The sequence below is a fragment of the Notolepis coatsorum genome, assembly GCF_963971535.1.
Source record: "Notolepis coatsorum genome assembly, chromosome: 19".
Classification (NCBI taxonomy): Eukaryota; Metazoa; Chordata; class Actinopteri; order Aulopiformes; family Paralepididae; genus Notolepis; species Notolepis coatsorum.
In genome coordinates, this window is record NC_140183.1 from 58577336 (window position 1) to 58590548 (window position 13213).

Consider the following 13213-nt stretch of genomic DNA (forward strand, 5'->3'; position numbering starts at 1 on the left):
ACACAAATATACAGCAGGCCACATCAAACCTGGAGACGAGTGCAGAGACTGTCTTCTGTTTCACAAAGGCATGTTCATTATTTACTTTCTCCCTTTACTTATTTGTTAACTAACGTGTGTGTGTACATATACATGTGTATATATAATATATATATATATATATATATATATATATATATATACAGGTGCAGCTCGATAAATTAGAATATCGTGGAAAAGTTATTTTATGTCAGTAATTCAATTCAAAAAGCGAAACTCTCGTAGATTATAGATTCATTACACACAAAGTGAAATATTTCAAGCCTTTATTTGTTTTAATTTAGATGATTATGTCTTACAGCTCATGAAAGCCCAAAAGTCTGTATCACCAATAAAAAATAGATGTATTTTTCTTTTGTATATAGAAATGTTGGCCTTCTGAAAAGTATGTTCATGTATGTTCACTCAGTACTTGGTTGGGGCTCCTTTTGCACAAATGACTGCTTCAATACAGCTAAATATATAGACTTTTCCACGATATTCTAATTTATTGAGCTGCACCTGTATATATATATATATTTATATATATTATATAGGCCAACATTATGTGTGTGGGGGGGGTCTTTCTTTTTCTTCTTCACATAAAACGACATTACCCATAAACCACCACGATGACGTAGCACATTAAAGATTTCCAAGATGGTTCTCGAAAGTACTATGGTCTGGTAAGGACAACAAAATACATTAAAACATGGCATTTAAAATACTATAATTTAAATGTTTAACAACGTTACCCTTTTTTGTAAAGTTGCTGCATGCGTTTCCGTATGTTTTTAAATGATTACATATACGTTTGCATTAGATATGTTTGCTAAAAGATTCTCGACCCAAACAGCTGGAGTTATTCCCTTAGTCATTTCGTTAGCTAGCTAGCAAATATCAAAGAGAAACTAGATTCGCTGACGAGAAACGTTTCCAACATCACCGATCACCGTTGGCTTTGTCACTGAGTTAGTTTACTGCAACTTGACCTTTTGCTGGATTAACCAACTGTTTTGTTTCTAGTTAGCCTGGCTAGCTAAACGTCAGTGTTACTGGTCAACACATCTCAGCTGGCTTTGTTTGCAGTAACATTACCATACAGCCGAGTGTCAAACAGATCCCACGAAGAATGAATTAGCCTTTCTTCTCCAACATAGATGGCCATCGTTAACTGTCATGAATTGCCTGTCACTTTTGTCTCTGTTTAATACAAATTGAAAATGTATGTTATTCAACTCATTCTAGTGTTGTTTGGACTAAATGTAAAAGAAAAACGCTCACAATAAAAGCAGAACAGTATTGTTAATAATAATAATAATACTATAACACTGTACATATATCTGATTAGCATTATTACAGTAATACTCATTTATATATTCTCCAGTTGAATCCACATTGTATATTGCTATTGCACTTTACTGTTATTGCAATTCTGGTTAGATGCCAATCGGACTGCATTTATATAGCACTTTTAGTATATAGCGCTTTACAACTTATGCCTCACACTTCATTCAATCACTCATTCACTCACCGATGGCGGAGGCAACCATGCAAGGTGCCAACCTGCTCATCGGGAGCAGTTAGGGGGTTAAGACAAGTGTCTTGCTCAAGGACACGCTTTGACACTGCAGAGAGGAGCCGGAATCGAACCGGGAACCTTCTGATTACCCGACGACCGCTCTTCTTTCTGAGCCACTGCCGCACCCTCAAACTTCTTTTCATAATGACAATACATGTTAATCTAATCTAACAGTTATGTTTCATATTTTGTCTCAGTGTGGACAACAGTGAATACATGCGCAATGGAGACTTTCTGCCCACAAGACTGCAGGCGCAGCAGGACGCTGTCAATATGGTCTGTCACTCCAAGACCCGCACCAACCCCGAGAACAACGTGGGCCTCATCACCATGGCCAAGTAAGGGGTAGTGTGTTTGAATAAGTGCACTGAGCGATAATTAGGGTTGGGTACCGTTCACATTTGAACCGATACCGGTACCATTTCCTGGAATTCGGTGTCGGTACCCAATTGTACTTTTTCCGGTAATTAACTAATTAACAACCGCTTAATTTCAGTTGTAAAAAAAAAAAGAAAACATGTCCAAACGTCTCAATTTCAAAACGTTTATTTATTTAGAACATTTTGTTATTTATTGTTGTAACACACCACACACAATATATTCACATGATAATGTATTATGTTTTTAAATGTTAATGTTTAAATATCAACATTATCTGGCCATCCTCAGTTAATATGATCAAACTCCTCTAACCTCGCCTGGTCTTTCCAAAGACCCAAGAGACGGGACAGTAATATATATATATTTGTGGAAAAGCCTCCCTCTTGTCTAGTATATTACTCTTATACTAAACATGTAAAGGTACCGAAATTTGGTACCGATTGATCTAGCGTGAAATCGGTACTCGGTAGTACCAATGTAATTCGGTCGATACCCTTAAAAGTACAGAGTTTGGTACCCAACCCTATGAGTGGTTGCCTAGGCGTAGTAATAATAATAATAATGTATAGTGATCTGGTTTAAACACTTTTTAACACTACACCATATTTGTATCTATTTATTACTAAAAGATTTGCACTACATCGCTACCTAATTTTTGCATTTTAAAAAGATTGCATTTTGTACTTTAGTTTGTATATTATATTCTGTATAATGTTTGGCCTTTATTCTTTTTACTTTTATTTTTACTGTATGAAGCACAATCTCAGGGGGCTCATACAGAACCAAGCGTTTCACTGTAATGTACATGTACCTTATATGTGACAAATAAAACAACTTGAACTTGATGTGGTTCCTCCCTGTGCAGCAACTGTGAGGTCCTGACAACACTGACCCCTGACACCGGGAGGATTCTGTCCAAGCTGCACACTGTCCAGCCCTGTGGCAACATCTGCTTCTGTACAGGCATCAGAGTGGCACAAGTGAGTACATGACGTCGTTATTATACGAGATAACGCTGTAAAAAAACTGATTTTATATGTCTGCACTTTATGTGCTCATTTCATGTCTATTCTATTCTACTACTTATTGCACTGCACTATTGCACTATCCTACTCTGTCTATTCTATCTTACTGTTTTTATTATTGTCTATTTTTAAAACTGAATCAAACCATAAACAAGGTGGCCTGTTGGGATGTTAGATCCTAATGTGAAAAACTCTTCTTTTAATTATATTGGATAATTAAATTAACTTCCCGCCACAGTTGGGGCGGCTGCCTGAACCCGCCCAATTAGTCGTCAACTAAAAACACACTTCTTCAATCAATATCTGAAATGATTTTTTTTTATACTAACCTTTGTACTGTCTTCTACTATTATGCAATCTGCTACTAAGGAATCTACCATACCTATATTACTACCTAATATGCTAATATGCACTCAAGTCTTGTACCCCTCCTGCTGACTTGTTGTACAGAGCTTGTAAGTTGTTTTGGATAAAAGCGTCAGCTAAATCACTACATCTAAATGTTAATGTATAGCGCCTTCCAGATGGAAGCTTGTCAAACTTACCACGAAGGGGATGCAAAGGATCAGACAATATTAGCTGAGTCTTGTCTCTATTCCGAAGTACATATAACTCAGACAGTTGTCTTTTTAATTTTTTTGCCTACTTTTTCTTCTCCTTTTTCTGTGATTTTTCTCCCATCCCAATTTCCTCCTTTGCCAATTCTCCCTCCCCTCCCCTGATCGTTGCTCGCATGTGCCCCCCACTGGCCAGTCGTAGGGAGGATAGAAGCCCATCACATGTCCCCTCCGATACATGTGGAGGCAGCCAGTCACTTCTTTTCACCTGCCAGCGCGGACTCTCATTGGCGAGGTGTAACGTGTGGGAGGCTCACACTGCCCCCGCCATTTCCTGTCTTTGCTGTGCAGGCGCCCTGACCGACCTGTAGGAGTCGCTGTTTACAATGACCAGACTACCACCCATCGACTCCCCTCCCGCTGACTCTGCCAATTGAGTCAGTATGACGGCCGGCCCAAGCTGGAGGCAACGCTGACAGCTGGATTCGAGACCGGTGTCTCTTGCGTTGGTGACGAGCTCAATGTCCGCTGCGCCACCCAGCTGCCCTTTCAGACAGTTGTCTTTGTGGTTTCCCTATAACTTGACTGGCCATGTTGACATGTCCTCTTCCTTCTCTCTGTTCTCCTGTACAGCTTGCTCTGAAACACAGACAGGGGAAAAACCACAAGTTGCGCATCATTGCTTTTGTCGGCAGCCCGGTGGAGGACAACGAGAAGGACGTGAGCTGATAGATCTTTCTTCAAAGTTATTTTTGTCTGGTCCAGTGTAGATTCGGATTCAGATTATTTTATTGTCACAGCTTTTTTTAAATGTACTGTACATACTACATTCAGAAAAGGTTTCAAGTTTTGTTTTATTTGTCACATATAAACTACATGTACATTACAGTGAAATGCTTGGTTCTGTATGAGCCCCCTGAGATTGTGCTTCATACAGTAAAAAGAATAAAGCCTAAACACTATACAAAATATACAAAACTTAAGTACAAAATGCACAAATTAATGCTTGTTTTTCCCGGCTCCTTAACCGTAGTAGATATGTAAACAACAATACACAATGATTTATACAATCTACACAATACAAGGTAAAATGTATTATTCTACAGTGTAAGTAGCAGCAGTGTGTGCATGTAATAAGTGTGCTTGTGTGGTGAGTAAGTCACTTAAGGTGCTTTTGTGTGTATGCTCATGTAATCATTCAGAGTCTGTCCGTCACTAGTCTGTTTGTACGGTGGACGTAGCTGTTCGGTGTTCTCTGTAAATGTGACTGTCTGGAAAATGTGTCCCAAAATGTGTCCTAATTGTATGTACTAGAGCTGTGACTCTTCACTGGCCTCACGATTAGATTAGATTACGATTAAGCTGTCCACGATTCGATTCGATTCTACGATGCATCTCGATGCAGCTCAATAATATATTACATCCTCAATTTTATAATCTACATTACTGCACATGGCTACTTTTTAATCTACTTTTTAATTTACTTTTTAATCAATTAATACAAGCAGTCAGATAAATTAACTTTTATTTAGGAAGTTCTTAAATCAATGTCAAAATAAATGTCTTTACTAGTGTTGCATGATACAGATACTAGAAAGGTATCTCGATACCCAGCTGTTAAAAATGGTTCAATACTCCTTTTATTAGTATCCGTATGAGTATCAATACTTTTAGAATAGCCTGATGCTGTATTTTCTATGAGTTGAGTGGATGCATGACCAGAGCACTAGCTTTAATAATAATAATAATATATTTGTAGGGCGCTTTATAGTTGTGGAGCAAATCTCAAAGCGCTACATTGTAAAAGCACATAAAAGCTAGCAAGAGAGTAAAAAAATATATAATCGATTATGTTCGGTCACTGCATCGATGCAGAATCATCCACGTCTGCATCGCGATGCATCTTAGAATCGAGAAATGTCCACACCCCTAGTATGTACATCATTGGTGGAATCCTTGCCAATGCCGAGTTATCAGTAAAACACTAATATTGGCAGATACCATTAGTGCATCTATCTATTTTGTCAAGCCCCTTATTTATCCGTGGAATGCTTGTTCATGTCTCAACAAAACTATATTTCTTTCTAATGTAGCTGGTCAAAATGGCCAAGCGTCTTAAGAAGGAAAAAGTCAGCGTGGACATCATCAACTTTGGAGAGGAGGTTCGTTTCCTTTAAACCTTCATTATCACCTGTAACACTCAGTTGACCTGTCTCAAGCTCCATGTACATTCCTTGTATTGCATTCTAACTATGCTCACGCCAGCAGTAGCTACCTTCTGTCTCTGCTCGTCACCCGCTCCACCGGTTAACCTCCAGACTCTCCCTGTGTAGGAGGTGAACACGGAGAAGCTGACCGCCTTCATCAACACCCTGAACGGAAAGGAGGGAACAGGCTCCCACCTGGTCACAGTCCCCCCGGGCCCCAGTCTGGCCGATGCCCTGCTGTCCTCGCCCATCCTGGCCGGGGAGGGGGGGGCCCTGCTGGGCCTGGGGGCCGGCGACTTTGAGTTCGGAGTGGATCCCAGTGCCGACCCAGAGCTGGCCTTGGTAAGAAGGGAGGGGAGAGAGAGAGAGAGAGAGAGAGGCTACAATGTCAGTAGCTTGCGGTTGTGACTGTGGACTCTGTATGTGGCTCTCTCTCTATATATATATCTCTTTCTCTCTCTATCTTTATATCTCTATCTATCTATATCTCTCCCTGTCTCTCTATCTATCTGTCTCTCTCACCTCTCGCTCGCCCCTCTCCTTTTGATATTTGGCATCCTTGTTCTAATTCCTTCTCTTTTATCTCCTTCGACTGCCTCTCTTATGCCACATTTTATCTCACCGATTTACCTCCTCTATTTTGGTAATTCTTCTACAACCTTGTCCTAAAAGGGTAGAATATATGTTTTGGTCACTTACTGTATGTGATCTCAATAATTTGACTCATCCATTAACGTCCTCCTCCTCCTCTCCTCCTCAGGCTCTCAGGGTGTCGATGGAGGAACAGAGGCAGCGACAAGAGGACGAGGCTCGCAGGGCCTCTGTCGTGTCGGCAGCTGAGGCCGGGGTTCCCTCCCCCACCACGGACGGTGAGACGGTGTCCACTGGCCCTTTACTCTCCTACGGAGGCCTGTTTCACTGTCTCATAACGTGATGTAAACAGAATGTCTCCGGGGAGGGGCTTAGACAAACAGGAATAGATTCAGATTTAGATTATTTTATTGTCACAGCTTTTTTAAATGTACATACATTCAGAAAAACGTGAGATGCTTGTTTTTCCTGACTCCTCAACCGTAGCAGATATGCTATCTATACAAACTATAACTATAACCTGTAACTATAAATATAAACTAGATAAGCTATAACTAAACTATAAACTTAATACACAATGTATATTCTATCTATACAAACTATGCTATGCTAACTGTATAAATAGCTATAAACTATAGACTTTAAACGAAACTATAGACTAAACATAATACACAACATATATTCTATCTATACAAACTTATACAATACAAGGTATATGTTAGCAGCAGTCTGCGTGTAATACTTGTGTGGTGTGTCAGTCACTAAGGTGCTTTTGTGTTTATGCTTGTGTGATCATTCAGAGTCTGTCCGTCAGTAGTCTGTTTGCCCGGTTCTTTAGGTACCGCAGTCGCCGTTCGGATAAATGAAAAAAACTAGGCTCAGGTGTGACGCTTTTATCAATTGATTTTGCGATTGTTAAAACCGAAGTGAAGAGATTCACAAAGGTCCTTTCATAGGTAATTTCAATTGTTTTCAACCATATTCACACGGTGGCCATTTTTCTCTTATGTCATGCTCAGGGAATCCCATCCTGAGCATGACATAAGAGAAAAATGGCCGCCGTGTGAATATGCTATGGCATGTACACGGCTGTGTTCTGTTCACATACTGTAGTGATGTGATGGTGAAATAAGCCCCCCCCCTTTTTTGGGCAATTAAATTGGCCCCCTCCCTTCTCCTTTTCCTCTCATTAGCGGCACAAAACATACCTGATGCTTGTTATGTATTTATTTTAGATGTGTAAACACATTGATCTGTAAATGATTGTCATTTATTTATAAAGATAATTATACTACATTCTACATCTGGCTTTCTGCTCTGTTGCTCCCAGTCTGTGGAATGCTCTCCCCAACCACCTGAGGACATGCTTTTAAAAGTAGAGCCTTTTCAGTAGAGCCTTTTTATTTAAATTTGTTTAGACCTTCATGTGCTCCGTTTTTATCTGTTGTATTAAATGTTGCTGATATGCTTCTTTTTTATCTGTTTTAAATGTTTCTCTTTTTACATGTAGCACTTTGAGATGCCAAATATGAAGTGCAATACAAATAAAATGTATTTGATTATTATTACATTGTCATAAGGTTTCAGCCATGTTATATCCAGAAGTAATATAATTATGTATTGTATCAGAAATGTACAATGTGTACACTACATATTACAAATGGGTACATATATTACATATTAAAACAATGTAAACTGTTTATGTTTTCAGAAAATGTAAAATCTCATGACCTGAGTCTCACTAGTTGTCGTCTTAATTAGTGCATAATGTTAACGTTTGCAAAAACCAAATTGATTGATACGTACAAAATATACGTATCACTACACAAATACACAAGTCCTTTACATTATTTGATGTGGTCATTAAGCACCCATTGTACTTTTTCTGGTGGGACCGTGTTGAAGGTTTTAATTGCCTATTCAGTCATTGCCGACTGAACTAGTCCCGTCACATTTATAATATACATTTTGGTTGACATTGTTAAAATTAATCAAATCAAACTCTGGTCAAAACGTATGACTTTATGATGCATCCAAACCTCTGCCTAAATAATTAGAACTGGATCACGGCTTGGATCGAATCGTGAACTCCGTCTCTTACGCCTCCTTGTTTCCGTCTGCAGAGTCCGAAGACGCCCTGCTGAAGATGTCTGTCCCCCAGGCGGAGGCCGTGGCCGCGCCCGCTCTGCCGGACTTCAGCCGCATGACGGAGGACGAGCAGATCGCCTACGCCCTGCAGATGTCCATGCAGGGAGCAGCGGGAGGTCAGCGGCGGACGCCTCTCTTAACTTTTATATCCCATGACCTATAACCTACACTCGCTAGTTAAAATGGATGGGTTTTTCCACACGTAATCCTCTGTCCTTTTCAATTTTGAGACAGACGGAGCTTCATACATCCTGCCTTCATCATCTACTATATTATCACATTTACATTTAGCTGACGCTTTCATCCAAAGCGACTTAAAAGTTCCGTACAACAAGTCAGCAGGGAGGCAGCAAGTCTGTGATATTGTTCTTCTTGTCTTGAACTTGAGTGCTGCTACAGTCTTGAGTGCATAGTAGTATAGACATATTAGCATAGTAGGTAGTAGTATTCTTCCAATATCCTTCTTACTGCCTTCTACTATCATGCACTCTTTCACTAATTAATATTACTTGTCTATATTACTACCTACTATACTAATATGTCTCTACTACTATGCACTCAACACTGCAGCAAACACTGTTTGATGAACATTGTTACTCAGCTGAAAAAGTTGTACCCTTCCTGCTGACTTGTCGTACAGAACTTGTAAGTTGCTTCGGATAAATGTGTTAGCTAAATGACTAAATGTAAAAAATGTAAATGTAATAGACGAGGTAGATTCCTTAGTAGCAAAGCGCATAATAGTAAATGTCAGTACAAAGGTTAGTAATTTTTTCTCTCTTCTCTTATACATCTCTTCTCTTATACATCTCTTCTTCTCTTCTTCTCCTGCAGAGTTCGGCAGTGAGGACATGGACACAAGTGCCGCTATGGACTCCAGCGAGACCAAGGTAAGCCGACGCTTTAGAAGCTGTTATTAGTCCCTGGATGTAAAGAAAGACACTGCTTTGGGTTGACTTAACCGACCAGAAGACGATACTAACATTTACTTTTATTTGGCGGCGTGTGTGTTAGGATGAGGAGGACTACGACGTCATGCAGGATCCAGAGTTCCTCCAGAGTGTTCTGGAAAACCTTCCCGGGGTCGACCCCAACAACGAGGCCATCCGCAACGCCATGGGCTCTCTGGCCCCCCAGTCGGGCTCCAAACCAGAGAGCAAGAAGAAGGAGGAGGAGAAGAAGAAGTGAATATGTATTGAGGGGAAACGCAGCCAACTCAATAAAGGACATGCTTCAGCATGTTACTCGCAGTATTTCTCTCATTAAAAATAAATAAAAACAGGCACCCTACTGTTTGCCTTTTGACGACGAGTCCTTTAGAATAGCTGTGTAAATTGTAACTTGATGATCTGGTGAGCTTCAGCTTTTTTGTATTTCCATTCAGATTGATGGACGGGGGTTTTTCAGTTTTTCTTTTTGTGTGAAGTTTGATGCTTGTTGGCCTTTGAAAAATCTTTTGTATTATAAGTACCCAGGAGCATGGCCTAGAAATCATTAATACATTTACAAAATAAAAGAATGGCACTTGGAACTGGTGGTTGAGTCTGATATCTATTAGGGGCAACAGTGGCTCGGGAGGTAGAGCAGTCGTCTGGTAATCCGGAGGTTCCTGGTTCGATTCCCGCTCCTCTCGGGCAGCGTGTCGAAGTGTCCATGGCACCTTGCATGGTCGCCTCCGCTGTGAATGTGTGAGTGAATGGGTAAAAAGTGAGGAACAAATTGTGAAGCGCTTTGGATAAATGCACTATTTACCATTTTTGTGGTATGCAGGCTTTTTGTGTTGCATATTGCAATTATATTTTACAGTCACAAATGCAACATTCGGTCACACTAATTACATTTTGGGTGGAGGGATTATAGACTTGTCAGTCTGCTGCTGTAGATCCCAGACCTAAATCATACAGGCTGCTGCTGCTACACCTGCTGCTGCCAGCAGGCTAGTTGGGCAGGATGTCCACGTCGCACGTAATGACGAACAACTCATGCGTCAAAAAGAGGAACCAAGCTCGCTACTAGCAGGTAAACAAACTACTTAAAGTAGAATAATCATGTCAAGTTATTGGTCGGACGCCACCCATCAGAATCATATAAACTAGCGTAACATAGATGTGACCATTTCCTTCATATTTGGTTGATGTTTACATGCAACAGTTGGCGAGCAAACGACGCTAACGCGTTAGCAGCACGGCAGAATGATGAGCCACTTGGGCCACCAGTTAAAACGCGTCAGTGGAGTTGGACACGACATAATGTGTGCTACTTTTTTGCCTTGACAAAACGGTCTGATTTAGGTGGAGAGTGACAAAACCTTCACGACACCCAACTATTTCGCTAATCTCGCCAGTGTGATGCCGACATGGAGACCAGCCGAGGCGAGCTTGACGTACAAAAGTTTGCACTGTCATCACGAATGACCTCCCCGTACTAATGATTGAATGATTTACCCGTATTGTTTATTTTACTCTAGGTTTCCCTATGATCCGAATATAGTGACAGACTAATTTTGTACTTTTGTAGGTTTTGAGCCTTTTCCTGGGAATGGGGGATATGAAGACTCCAGATTTTGACGATTTGCTGGCAGCTTTCGACATGCCCGATGAAGGTGTTGATGGAGAAGTGAAGGCAGAGGACGGCATCACTGAGAGTAGGGGCTCTTCTCCCTGCTCCTCTACCTCCCAGGGCGAACCCCCGGTCATTAGTGTTATTGTAAAGAACAGAGTACAACCTGAGTCCTTTGGAGAGGCAGAAAGTTCTGGTAGGGATGATACGGTCAGTCTCTCAGGCAGTGGCACAGACCCCGAGGAACCAGGCAAGCTAGGGGGGGCTCTGTTGGCCTCGCATCTTAACTCTAAAACACCTGAAGTTCCCATGGAGACTCAGGTGCCCAATGGGTTTGAGGGGACAGTCCGCAGGTCTCAGGGAGAGACCAATGGAGAACTGTGGTCCTGCCCGTCTCCACTGAGTTCCACGTCGACCGCTAAAGAGGGTGGATCGACCAGGCACACGGCAGACGCCAGGAACAGGTTGAAACCCCTCTCCCCCCGGATGTCAACTGGCACCGCGCCGCTCGCTTCCGTCTCATCGTCTTCGCCGCCCCCTCTCTCCGACAACCAGCGCCTCCCGACTCTTCACTCCACTCGGAACGATGGTGCCGCTCGCCTCCCTGGCCCTCCACCCGGCCCTCCTCGCTCCAACGGGACGGTGAGAGCTCGGATACAGCACATCATTGACTCGGATTCGGAGGATTCTGAGCCAGATTTGGGAAGCCCGCTGGTGATCCAGGAGAGCCCATGTTCCCCCTCATCTTCCCCTCCGAAATTCCCAGCGGGATCCCAGGTGTCCTCTCCTCCGTTCAACCCTCGCCCTCTCCCCTGCCCGCCTCCTCTCTCCTCCTCGCGGACCACCTCCAACACCAAACCCCAGCCGCCGGAGGAGATGCCCTCCACCCGCAGGTCTCCTGCGCCCTCCTCCTCCGCCCTCGCGGGCTCCGCCACGGTGCCAGAGGAGGAGTACCCGGAGCATGTGATCGACGAGAGGGACTCGCCGGAGAGCCCGCCGCCCGACCAGACGGGTTTCGTGGTCCCCAAGAGGAGCCCCGGCCTGGCCCGGGCTCCGACGCCGGCGTCCGGCCGCAAAAAGGAGCCCCGCGACCGAGAGGAGCCCATGGAGAGCGAGCCCAGTCGGGAGAGCCGGCCAGAGGAGGTGAACGGGATGGAGGGGAAGAAGACGGATGCTGTAGATGGAGAAAACGCTGACGGAGGGAACCCCGGCGTCCGCTCGTCGTCGTCGTCCTCGAAGGCTCAGTCTGCCGACGCCGCGGGAGTGACTTCGCCCCCGTCTCGCCCACTCAAAGTCAAAATCAAAACGGTCAAAACCCCCACCGGTAGCATCACGAGGACGGTGACCAGAGTGGCTCCCAAAGGTGCGGGAGGAGCCCTCTCTAAAGGCGCGGATAATTCCAAGCCCTCGCCGGGAGGTCGTAAGATCATGAGCAGGCCCAAGAGGACGGCGGCGGCGGCGCAGCAGGTGAAGAAAGAGACGCCGAAGCCCGCCGGTCTCCTGCCCGCGGTGTCCGCCTTCCAAGACGCCAGCACGGCCATGTTGGCAGCCGCCAGCAAAGTCCAGAGCAAAGCGGCCGCGGCGGACGCCAAGCCCAGAGTCTCGGCCACGGCCGTGAGCATCACCAAAGCCGCGGCGCTGCCCGCCGTCTCCTCCTCCCCCAGAATCATCACCCCCGGCGGTGGGGTCACCACCATGCGGGGCTTGGGCCAGAGGACGCTGACCAGCGGGATGGGCGTGTCCTCCTCCTCCCCGGTCCCCCTCGTCCCTCCCCAGGGCAGCAGCAGGCCGGCGTCCATAGTCAACAGCACGGGGGCCATCATCTCCAAGAGTCAGTCCAGCCTGGTGGAGGCCTTCAACAAGATCCTCAACAGCAAGAACCTGCTGCCCAGCTACAAGCCGGATCTGACCTCGCCGCTCCCCACAGAGTGGAGGCTCCCTCTGCCCGCGCAAGTAAGTCTGCATGTTCGCCGGCGTGACGGGTAGGTGAACTCCCAGTAGTAGTCAATGACCATGTAACGATGATAGTGAAATAGTATTTTCTTTCACACTGCCTATTCCACATACACATATGGGGGCGACAGGAGGTAGAGCGGTCGTCTGGTAGTTGGAAGGTTGCCGGTTCGATTCCCGCTCCTCCCAAGG

General features: G+C 44.1%; 2 protein-coding genes across 2 annotated transcripts in view; both read left to right on the forward strand.

Moving 5' to 3' along the window:
* The first annotated feature begins 645 nt into the window (after positions 1-645).
* LOC311246785 (26S proteasome non-ATPase regulatory subunit 4-like) lies at positions 646-10040 on the forward strand. The gene is made up of 10 exons (XM_084337034.1): positions 646-704; positions 1798-1938; positions 2847-2961; positions 4197-4283; positions 5657-5725; positions 5897-6112; positions 6531-6639; positions 8485-8625; positions 9344-9399; positions 9524-10040. Exons 1-10 carry the CDS (start codon positions 679-681, stop codon positions 9695-9697), a joined length of 1134 nt encoding a protein of 377 aa, XP_084193160.1. The 5' UTR covers positions 646-678; the 3' UTR covers positions 9698-10040.
* A 442-nt stretch (positions 10041-10482) lies between these two features.
* LOC311246688 (zinc finger protein 687a-like) overlaps positions 10483-13213 on the forward strand; it is a 30537-nt gene continuing 27806 nt past the window's right edge. The window contains exons 1-2 of the mRNA XM_084336895.1: positions 10483-10528; positions 11027-13021. Coding sequence (XP_084193021.1) covers positions 11048-13021 — 1974 coding nt within the window. The 5' untranslated portion in view covers positions 10483-10528; positions 11027-11047. The remainder of the gene's footprint in view (positions 10529-11026; positions 13022-13213) is intronic.

Excerpts from the sequence above, each read along its gene's own strand:
- LOC311246785 (XM_084337034.1), top strand. The coding sequence starts at position 679 with ATGGTTCTCGAAAGTACTATGGTCTG. Across the intron at positions 6,113-6,530 it reads CCGACCCAGAGCTGGCCTTG|GCTCTCAGGGTGTCGATGGA; the intron begins GTAAGAAGGGAG and ends TCTCCTCCTCAG. Across the intron at positions 8,626-9,343 it reads CATGCAGGGAGCAGCGGGAG|AGTTCGGCAGTGAGGACATG; the intron begins GTCAGCGGCGGA and ends CTTCTCCTGCAG.